This window comes from Girardinichthys multiradiatus, chromosome 12, assembly GCF_021462225.1.
Source record: "Girardinichthys multiradiatus isolate DD_20200921_A chromosome 12, DD_fGirMul_XY1, whole genome shotgun sequence".
Lineage (NCBI taxonomy): Eukaryota > Metazoa > Chordata > Actinopteri > Cyprinodontiformes > Goodeidae > Girardinichthys > Girardinichthys multiradiatus.
Genome location: NC_061805.1, coordinates 22,013,071 through 22,024,733, shown reverse-complemented (window position 1 = coordinate 22,024,733; position 11,663 = coordinate 22,013,071). Strand labels below are relative to the sequence as shown.

Sequence of the window (11,663 nt, the reverse complement as noted above, 5' to 3'; positions counted from 1 at the left end):
CAAATGTGTCCAGTGGGCCAGTACAGGCTAATTTCTTCTACTAAATATTGAAAGTCTTTTAATATTCCATACTTTTGATTTTAATATTTTACCAATAAATCTCCTGCAAAACAAAATAGTTTATGTCAATTCGGTTCTTCAACCCTTTCTGTCCTTGACATAGCTACTGGCTGAGCTTCTACTGTGACTAAATGTATGTGCTCTCTTTCATACTCTAGACTTGAAAACTGTCTCAGAGTTCCTCTGCTTAGCTGTTTTTCTCCCCCAGATGAAGCCTCTAAAGGAGCTTTAACCATGAATATTTCACTTTTCTTTTATAAGGAAAGTGCTACTGGATCAGTGCTTCTTTGTTCTTTTTGTGTCTCTGCTCTGTTCTCTCAAACCCCCAGTCGGTTGTGGCAGATGGCCGCTCACACTGAGCCTGGTTCTGCTGGAGGTTTCTTCCTGTTAAAAGGGAGATTTCCTTTCCACTGTCGCTGCATGCTCATCCAGGAGGAGTTAATGCAGTCACTGACTCGGTGCAATCTGCTGGGTTTTCTTAGATAGAAAACCAATCTAAATAGTATACTAAATTTGACCAGGATCAACTGAAATGTATATACTTGACTTGAATCTGTATGCTTCAATTGAATTGACTTTGTTAAGCGCCTTGAGATGACATGTTGTGAATTGGTGCTACATAAATAAAACTGAATTGAATTGAATTCACTTTGTAAAAATATTTGCCTTTTTTTGTTTTTTTGTGATTCGACAAGAATTAACATATGTACTTCATGGAAGCAACCTATTGATCTCAATGAGAAGTTACATTGTGTCATTCTGACATAACTTCCTTTTTCCCATGACGTCCAATACTGAGTAAAAATAAATGAGCTGTATTGATTCCTGAATAAAACACTGTTATATTTTGAGAATCCCCCACGCAACTTGTCTAATGAATGTGCTATTTTGGGAGCGTACACATCAATTAAATCATTTTATAACTTTTGTGAAAATAAATGTATTTTATAGTAACTTCTTTCACTTTACTAAAATACTCAAGAGAACATAATTGTTTCACAGGTTTTTAGTAGCTTGCACTTTTTACTGTTTATTCAGAATAAATGTTGCATATGCAGTAAAATGATGCATGTGTCTCTAACACAGGACTTTTTAAATGCATCAGACAAAGAATTTGACTAATGAGCGAAGAAGAAACAATGTCTATACTGGCACATTTTGAATGCAACATTTCACTGTTCCGAAAAGTGAATTGAAAATGTAGAAAACACAAATATAGATTACTTTTAATGAAGGTGTAATATCTGTTTGTGATAGGCATGGAGCAATAAACACAGCAGATTTACTGCTGCTTAGAGCTAAAGGGGATTAATCTGACTGAAATGATGGTACCCAGGCTTCGGCTTTTTCTCTGAAGGCAGCGGTTTCTAGGCTTGAACTCCCAGCATTACGTCACTCAACACAGAGACCCCATATCTACGCAGTAGGAAAGTCGGATTTTACGTCAGCGTCCATATTGAGTGTCGGAGAAACCATATTTGGCTTTTCCGCCTGTGACGTTGCTGCCTCTGCGGAAAACAAGGCGGAATCAAAGCGACCCCGCCCCGCTCGCGGCTGTTATCAATGAACAACTGAAACTATGAACTAAAGAGGATTGTATCCGCCTCAGGGGCAACTCAAGTGCCCTCGACATCTCATATTCAATAATTTTTTTGTTTCCCTACACGCGTACTGTTTGCGTTTACAATTGAAACTTTTTTTTTTTTTAATTACCACTTTATTTTCAAGTACTTTTTTAAAGTTTCACCTCTTTAAAAGTTTTACACAATGGCTTCAAGTGTGACACTTGAAATAACTAACAACGAGCTGGTCCACATCCTGAGGACCCCCCGGGATCAGTACACCTCCAACGGATGCGTGGTGCTGGACTGCAGACCTTTCCTCGACTTCTCCACGTCGCACATTTGCGAGTCCCGAAACGTCAACTGGAACTCGATGCTGCGCCGTAGGTCCAAAAGCTCGGTGGTTGCCCTGGAGTGGCTCATCCCGGACAAGACGCTCCTGAGCCGGCTGCGTATCGGGGAGTTCTCCCCGGTGGTGGTGGTGGATGAGAGGAGCAGCTCTTTGACCGAGCTAAAGTCGGAGAGCGTGGCCCAGATGTTGCTCACCGCCCTGCAGAACGAGGTCCAGACGCAAATCTGCTTTCTGCAAGGTGAAAATACTTCTCGTTTCCGAACATAAATTATTAAGAAAAAAACACTAATCTGTTAAAACTGCTATAAAGAGGTCTGTTTGTGCAGTGAATACAGTAATGGTTAAAAATAAATAAATAAATAACTAAATTATTATATTTTCTTCTTTGCACCCATGTTATATCAGAGGAACATTCTTGTTAAATGTTGCAACCAAGCTAAAACACTGTGACCTCCATTCAGGTGGATTTGAGGGATTTTCAGAGGCCTTTCCAGACCTTTGTTACGATTCTGGCATCAACCACCTCCCTTCAGTGGAACCAGAGCCAACAGTGACAGGCCGGAGGACTCCTGCATATGACCAGGTATTTTAATTTATCCTAAGCGGTGCATCTAAATGTTACTTCCAAAAAAAAAAAAAAAAAATCACATTTATTTATTAATTATTTTATTAAATAAACTCCAGGATGGACCGGTGGAGCTGCTGCCCTTTCTGTTTCTGGGCAGTGCCATTCACTCCTCCCGCAGAGAGACGCTGGCTGCAGCAGGTATCACAGCTATCCTGAACGTGTCCTCCACCTGCCCAAACTTCTACGAAGGAGAGCTTCAGTACCTTCGACTCACTGTGGAGGATACGCTGGTTGCCGACATAAGAGCCTGCTTTCACACAGCCATCTCTTTCATTGGTGAGCCCTTTCACCTTCTGCTCAACATGACCTTGTGACTTCAGTCTTTCAAATCTCAGTTTAAACTAACCAGATTTTAAAGGGGTGAGAAACTCAAATAAACTTACTTTATATGAAAAGCAACAAAAAATATTTCTAAGCAGCTTATATACAAGAATCCATTTTTTGTTATACCTATTAACAAAATGTAATCTGGTAACAGAACTGGTTTATTTTTCACAAGTTACAGTAGAGATCTTTATTAACTTGTAAACTTTGTCCTTTACCCTAATTGTAAACATTTAGTCAAACAAACCAAGATTGTTAAAGACTTGGCTGTCACAGTTTTAAATAGTTTTCCAAATTTTATGCTTGGTTGAAAAGTGTATGAAGGTATATAATAATTTTGCATGAAAACCTACTCCCAGCTCATACACAAGCAGCAGACATTAAATTAGTTTTAACATAATTTTTAAACCATGAAGGTTTTTCCTCACTATATGTGAATCTGAGGCATTTGGAAAACCATCCTCTATGAATTTAAGTTCACTTGGGGCCCCAGGTTAGCAGCTGGCTTTTTGCAGCCTTGAAGTTTGTCTATTCCTGCATTTAGTGCAAAGCAACAGTTTTATCAAACACAACTTTTCATAAACATTAAAGCTTGAGTGTACATGTTTGTTGGCTGCTTCAGCCAAACGAGTGCAGCTTTAGACAGTTTTATTGATTCAATAAAAATGTGGACTTGAGAACAGTAGACTGATCGCTCTTCATTTTTTTTTTTTTTCCTGTCTTACCAACAGACTCTGTGAAAAAGAGCGGGGGTCGGGTACTGGTTCATTGTCAGGCAGGCATCTCCCGCTCAGCCACCATCTGCCTGGCCTACCTTATGCACACGCAGCGCGTCTGCCTAGATGAGGCCTTCGATTTTGTCAAGCAGCGACGTCACGTCATCTCCCCCAATTTGGCTTTCATGGGACAGTTGCTGCAGTTTGAGACCGACATCCTCTGTCAGGGATGAAAGACCAGGAGCGGCGAGGAGGGAGGTCCTCAACCCACAATGTTGTGGCAGACTCAGCTTCTTATCAGGACTTACACAAATTATCCATTTGTACAGAAAATGGTACATTCAACAAGGATACAGAGAAAAGCTACTTGTGCTGCTGGCATCACATGACTAGATTCTTTTCTTAAAGCAGAAACTGACAAATGTGTTACTTGTTCAACAAATTGTGGCCGGCAGCTTAAAAACCTGCTATAATGAACTTGAAAAATGACTACAGTCCAAGAGTGGCAGGTTGGAGCAGCTACTGGGTACTTTCCCTTAGATTTTACTGGTGACTGAGGTTGTTCCTGTGTGTGTGTGTGTGTCATTTTGAGACTAGTGTGCTTGTTAATTTGGAATGTCTGTTTTGCTTTCATACTGAAGCCACTGTGACATGATCCTTGAGACAGCACTGTGTTAACTACTTAAAGCAATATTGAACAATTCTCAGAAGTTACAAAAATGCATTAACTACAGTCTGTAAATATGAGGTAACGCATATATAGGTGGGAAACAGTTTTTTTGCATCATGTAAATAGTGTTTTTAATTATTTAAGGTTTGCAATAACAGTGTTACAGTTTTTCAAATGTGTTACTGCACTTTAAACCTGCAAATTTCAACCTATTCCTGTTTCTTTTTTTTTTCCTCTCAAATAAAAATTTGCAGGAGAACATGTTTCCTGTTCTCATCTTCACTTTTCATATAAAACCTAGCATAGCCTGTCTGTTCTAATAGCTCATTTTACTTTAACAGTGCCTCTCTGCAGAGATAAAATAGTCGCAAGTGTATTGCACTGGTTTTCCAGAGCGTGTTGCAAATGTATCATTTCACAAACTGACCCTGCAGCACTCTTGCTGAATCAGGGACTTTTGAAGCCGTACATTTCTGGGTGTTTCTGAGGATTATCCAGCAGAGGGTGGATTTTACAGTCTGAAGTCAGTTTCTAACTCGACACTGACAGAAAAAGTCCTGTCTGCCCACTTTCATTGTGTGAACAGCTTTGAAGGTTTGACAGTTTGGCAAAATGTTCACGCCTGAGATGAGGTTTGGAGAGTCCAAAAGCATAACTGTTAGGTTAATTGGTCTCTTTAAATTCCCCTTAGGTGTGAATGAGTGTGTGCATGGTTGTTTGTCCTGTGTGTGTCGGTGTTGTCTGGCAATGAATTGGGGACCTGTCCAGGATGTATATTCACCATTTTTCTTTTGGTACATTTCAATGTTTCTGATCATCAAACGTTTTTTGATAGACAAAGATAACCTTGGAAGACGCAAAATCAATTTTTCAAATGATTTCATTTATTACGGGAAAAAAGCTATCCAAATCAACCTGCTTCCATGGAAAAAGTAATTGCGGCCCTTATTAAATCATGAATTCACTAATTAAGGACTAGCCACACACAGGTCTGATTATTGCCAGTTATGTGGAATTAGGAAATCATTTAAATATACACTGTCTGTCAACATGAAGTATATGAATATGTGAAAAAGAAACACATCATGCCCCAATATAAAGATGAGAAACAGATGCACTCAGATTTGTAATTCTGGATGGCTTACAAAGCCATTTCTAAGGTTTTGGACCTCGGTGAACCATGATGAGAGCCATTGATGTGAAGTTCACAAAATACCCCAGAAGAACATCTAAAGCACTGCAATCCTCAGTTGGCCCAGTTTACTGTATATGTTTCAACAATAAGTCAGAGGCTGTACCAAAATAAGATCTATGGTGGATTTCCAAGACCAAAATCACTGTTTATCAAAAAGAACACAAAGGCCTTTCTCACATTTGCCAAAAACCTCTTGATGATCCCCAAGACCTTTGGGAAGATATTCTGTGGACTGACGAAACAAATGTGGGACATTATGGAAGGAGTGTACATTTACATCTGGTGTGAAACTAACAGCATTTCAGAAAAAGAACGTCTTGGTCAGACATGAGGGTAGTAGCGTGATGGTCCACGATTTATTTGCTGCATCAGGACCTGGACAAATGCCACAAGTGATGGAACCATGAATTCTGCCCTCTGCCAGAAACTCCTGTAGGAGAATAACTGGGTATAGGGTTAGCCTCAGGGTTAAAACTTAGGTGTACTTGAGATATGCAGCGAGACAATGTCGTAAAGTGCACCGGCAAGTCCATCTCTGAATGACTAAAACAAAAAGCAGAATAAAGGCTTTGAAGTGGCCTAGTCAAAGTCTGAATTAAAATAAAACTAGGATGTTGGGACTGGCGCTTAAACAAGTGTTGTATGATCAAAACCCCTTCAATGTGGCTGAATTAAAACATAAAGTGGGCCAAAATACCTCCACAGTGATAAAACAGACTCATTATCAGCTGTCAGAAACACTTCATGGTAGTTGTCGCAGATAAGTGTGTTGTTTAGATAACCAGTTGTTTAGTTTTAGGGACAGTTCTTTATTTGAAAGCTGCATTTTTATTTACTCAGGTGATCTTTGAGTGATGTTAAAATTTGTTTGATGATGAAAAACAAATCTGTGAGGGAGCAAATACTTTTCACACCGCTGTATACTTTAATGTTGCTGACAACACATCTTTTCTCTGTTAAATGACCAGCTCCAACCACTACCTTATTTTATAATGCTAATCCTGCCACCCACACATATTTTATGTCATGGCCAAAACTAAAACAACCCACTTCCTTTTATTTACAAGTATCCATTCCCCATGGTGTGCAGGAGTGGAACTATATTTGACTTCTTTCTTCCAATTGACACATCTTTCCACCTATAGGACAGAAAATGCCCCTCGGCCTGTACAGGTCTTAGTCAATAGGAAAAAGAGCTTACTTCAAATAAAACCCAGAAAAAAAACAGGTTTGAAATGTGAATATTTCCATCAAACTTAACCTCCCAATTCTACGCCTGGCCCTCTACATTCAAAACCATGTTTTGTGCAAGCCATAATATGAATGTAAGCTTGTAAATATGAATATGTTCCTTCAAGATTTTAGAGATTGGCATGTTTCTCTACCAGCTTCTGTTGTCCCCATAGCTTTTTCAGAAATAGAACAAGAACAAATTGTAATTAAATATCATTTTGGCTTTGGTGCTTATGTGAAGTAGAGAGTAACTATATTTCCATTAGATGTTTTCTGTTCTGATTTAATATTGTAAATCACCCTGGTTTTAACACACAACATAAATGTGGCATCTGTGTCAAACAGTTTTCTAGATTAAGACTCACCTTTACTTTGGCACTAATATGTATAAAACATATAGTGCCCACCACATTTATTGGCAGCCCATGTACAAATAAGTAAACCGACTTAGAAATAAACTGATGTTTTAATAAATGTTTGAAACACCCACTGGAAAGTGTAAAGGAATATGACCTTTAATTTGATTACATGTATTCAGTGGGGAAAAACATCCGTAGTAAGTAAGAAATGGGGCTGTTTTTTTAACTCAGTGGAACCACGTTCTTAGAACCCCTACAAATCTGTAAAATAAATCTAACAGAAGCATGTTTTGTTTCATAGTTTGCCTTTTTAAATTAATCAGAGTAGGTTAAGAATAATTTAAAAATAATAATTGATTTTTTAACAAAATCACAAGTATCTCTCTTGTCGCCACTGTCTGTGACCTCTTTTTGCCAACAGCACAACACTTCATTTTCTCCTATAAGGTTTCACAATGTTAAAGCTCACAGAAAGAGTGATCTTTGATCATTCTGCTTTGTATAATCTCGCTACGTCATTCAGAGTCCTGGGTCCTTTCTTATACACTCTTCTCTTTGGTTAATCCCATGGGCTTTTTTATAGGATTTAGGTCTGGGGACTGAGATGGGGATGGAGAAAGGCTGGTTTTGTATCTGGTGAGCCATTTCTGTGTTGCTTTGGCCATACGTCCTCATCCTGTTGAAAGACCTAATGGCAGCTCATTTTTATTTTTTTATCATCGGCCTACAGATTTTAAAATGTGGTTATATATCAATTATGCCATGCTATCTAACAAGATTTAAATGGCCTTTGGAAGAGACACAGGTCAGCAGCATCACAGATCTTCCACCATACTTAATCATGTGTTTTTCCACATTTTTATTCCTTTTTGGAGTGTCTGTTGCCGAGAACCTCCAAATTGGTCTCATCTGACTAAAGCACACGTTTCCAATGAGAGTCCCAGTAGAGTTCAGCAAACTCCACATGTTTGTATTTGTGATGGAAGGACAGAAAACAATTTTTTCCTGGGATGCCTCCTAAGTCAGCAGTTGGCATGTTGATAGTTTAATAGTTGTTGTGGTGACTCACAGACCTCATGATGCCCAACGCTGTAGTTCTAAAACTGTCAGCTTTGGAGATTTTTTTTACCTTCATTACCACCCTGCTTACTGTGCATGATGACAAGATAAATGCTGATCCTCATCCAGCCAAGAGTCTGGTGGTCAGAAGAAATGGGCCTCTTTGTCATGTCATATTTATACACCAGGAAAACACAAAGTCATACATTACTAATGAAAGGTTAAAAGAAGATAAAAAGATTCTTCAGTTACATTTATTTTAAATGCAGTTGTAAGAAATGTTGTAATACTAATTATATATTAAAAGCAAATATTATCAATTAATATAACATTTTTATAGTCAAAACAAAGTTTTCAATTTGCCACAATAAAAGCTGCATTGGACTTTAAGGCCTTTTACACATTTTTTCCAAGGGTTAGGGTTACAGTTACTGTAATTACATACAGTAATTATACAGAGGGCTATAGTTTGCATTATTTTGGAGATGTAACTCTATCTTATCAGTATTTCTGTTGCACATTTTATATTGATTATTAGAGATATGTTTAAGAGAGATCCCAAAAGGAGTCTATAAATTAATCCAAGCTATTAACAATTAGTAAGCAAAGTTTACCCACTTCATGTTGAGCCTTGTCAAAGCTGCTTTGAATTGTTTGTATTTCTGTCTAACTGTTAGTAACATTATAAAATACGGTAGATCATTAAATTCTACACAATGTCCTAATAGGAGATAAGACAGGAATAATATACAAAATTATTTGTTTATAGAGGGGACTGGTCCAGTGTTAAATATGTGTCTATAAAAGTCATTTTTAACAACTAGTCAGTCATTACAGCAAAAAGGAAGTAGTCATTATGTACACAAGGACGGTAGCTCCATTTTAGGTAAATAAAAAGTGAATATCACTTAAACAAGCATGTGGTACAGTCTTCTCTGATGCATTAGTCACAAGACATTTTCCCTCGGGCGTTTTATTTCTTCCACTGTTTGAAACTGTTGTACTTAATATACATTTAGCAACATTTTGAAGACAGGTCTTTGACTTGTAACAATGTATCTGAATCAGAATCAGCTTTATTGGCCAAGATTTGACTTTAGTGCCACAAGTAGTGTTATTTTTACTCAAGCATGATCCATACATATCCATATACGTCTCTACGGTTATTCCAGAAGACAATTCAGACTAGCTGAGGCATGAATATGTAATTCCTAGAACATAAAAAGAATATTGGTTTGCAGCAGGACAGTGCTCTCTAGTGACAGCTTTTAAAAGAACCAGATGTGGAGGTGATCTCTGAGCGTCCAGCAGATGACGCCAGCAGGCTGTTCATTCTACCATTTCTCTGATCACTTTAACACAGATCACCATCACACACATACTCTTTATCTGTGCTGTTTCCCAGTGTTTTCTATTCAGAATGGGTTTGTCTCAATGCCCTTCGGTGCGTTCATTTAGTTGTACCTTGGAAGTAAAACTATTCCTCCATCTCTTTGTTCGAATGCCTCTCATTAAATTTTTCACATTCAGTTCATCTTTTATCAATCAGCCTCCCTAATGAAAACAGACTCAAACTATTAGTCACACTCTGAGCCTGGATTAAACTACTGTCAGGTCTAATCATATTATATTAAGCTGCAGCAATACCTACTGATGGCATATGTGTGTGTTTGCGTGTGTATGTCTCTGTAACGTATTTACAAAACGGAGAGTGTGTCAGATTAGGGATTAGCAAAGAGATCCCTCTTCCTTTTGGACGTGAAGTTTTGCAGGGTTTGCTGTTCACCGATGAGGACAGATTGTGTCACTTGCACAAGAAATCCCAGGTGACGAAGATGCTTCTGCGACATAAGAGGCTGCAGAATAACAATGTGCACTTATTTGCTGAAGACATGAAGTACATACAGAAGCAGCAGGGGCTCTCATCACAAATGCAGTTGGGGAAATTACTCTTTGACCATTTGACAGCACTTAAAGTAATTCTTTGCATGCTTGCAGTTCTAAGAACTCACATTAAATATAAGTCCAGTAGATGGTTGAAAGTACAAAGACTAAACCATGATCTCTGATTTTCTTCTTTCAAGCACTGAGTTTTATACTAAAATAGCAAAGGTCCAGGGAAACTAGTGAGATAAACAATCTTTGTACATATCTGTTTGTAATCCTCACTCAGTATTGTGAAAAGTATTTACCCTCCTAGTACATTTCTTCTGTTTTTGCTTTATTAGCACCATTAAATGTGACAAATTGTAATATCAGAGATAACCTTGAGTTTAGGGTCACAAACAAATTTTCTGGTAGAGAGCTGAATTCATGGTTGCATCAATTATCAATTACAGCAAGTTGTCCATGTCCTGAAGCTGCCCCAGATCATCACAGTGCCACCACCATGTTTGAATGTTATGATGTACATGTTTTCTTAAAAACTGTTAGTTTTGAGCCAGATGTAATGGGAGATACATCTTATAAAAGCTCCACTTTTGTTTCATCAGTTCACAGAATATTTGGCAATCACCAAGATGTAAATATGAGATGGGTGTTTGCATTCTTTTGGTGGTTTTCACCTTAGGGCTCTCCCATAGATATATTTTGGCTCAGTCTCTTTCTCATTGTTGAATCATAAAATCTGACCTTAATTGGGCCAAGTGAGGCCTACAATGCTTTAGATGTTGGTCTTCTTCCTTTGATGAGTCGTTCATGCACTCTAATCATGATAACCTGACCACTCCAGGAAAGGTTCACCACTATCTATGCAGGGTCATTGTGCCATGTTTTCTCCACTTGTGGATAATGACACTCTTTTAAAGCATGTGTGGTTTTTGAGATCTTTTAGCTTTTTGTCATGTTAGAAAGAATCTGTTTAAGAGATTTATTGATTTCCTAACAACCACAGTAATCAGGCCTGGGAGTTGTGAGTGAACTAAAATCATGTGGTTGATCACAGTTCCGGCTGTGAGGCTTTAATGCAACTATATTTTCATATAGAGCCATTTGGCTTGGCTCTATTTTTCCTTTAATAGATGAAATCACAATTTCAAAACTTAATTTTGCATTTACTCAGGTTATCTCTGATATTGCAATTTGTCACATTTAAGGGTGCTAATAAAGAAAAAACAGAAGAAATGTGCTAGGGGGGCAAATACTTTTCACAATACGGAGTGAGGATTGCAAACAGATATGTACAAAGATTGTTTATCTCACTAGTTTCTCTGGACCTTTGCTATTTTAGTATAAAACTCAGTGCTTGAAAGAACATGTCCGCCTGGTTCTTCAATGCCTCTTGTAGAACCAACTTTTCGTGAAGGCTGAGAAGTGTGAATTTCACAGGACATCCATCAGCTTCTTGGGCCTTATTCTCGAGAGTGGACAGGTTCGCGCTGGTCCGGAGAAGATAAAGGCTGTTTTGGACTGGCCTGAACCCGATTCCAGAAAACAACTATAGCGGTTTCTTGGATTCTCGAATTTCTACAGACGATTCATACGGAACTACAGCCAGGTGGCCAGA

General features: G+C 38.3%; 1 protein-coding gene across 1 annotated transcript; it reads left to right on the top strand.

Moving 5' to 3' along the window:
- Positions 1–1,626: 1,626 nt before the first annotated feature.
- dusp2 (dual specificity phosphatase 2) lies at positions 1,627–4,571 on the top strand. The gene is made up of 4 exons (XM_047381753.1): positions 1,627–2,212; positions 2,436–2,557; positions 2,659–2,878; positions 3,658–4,571. Exons 1-4 carry the CDS (start codon positions 1,828–1,830, stop codon positions 3,873–3,875), a joined length of 945 nt encoding a protein of 314 aa, XP_047237709.1. The 5' UTR covers positions 1,627–1,827; the 3' UTR covers positions 3,876–4,571.
- Positions 4,572–11,663: the final 7,092 nt, after the last annotated feature.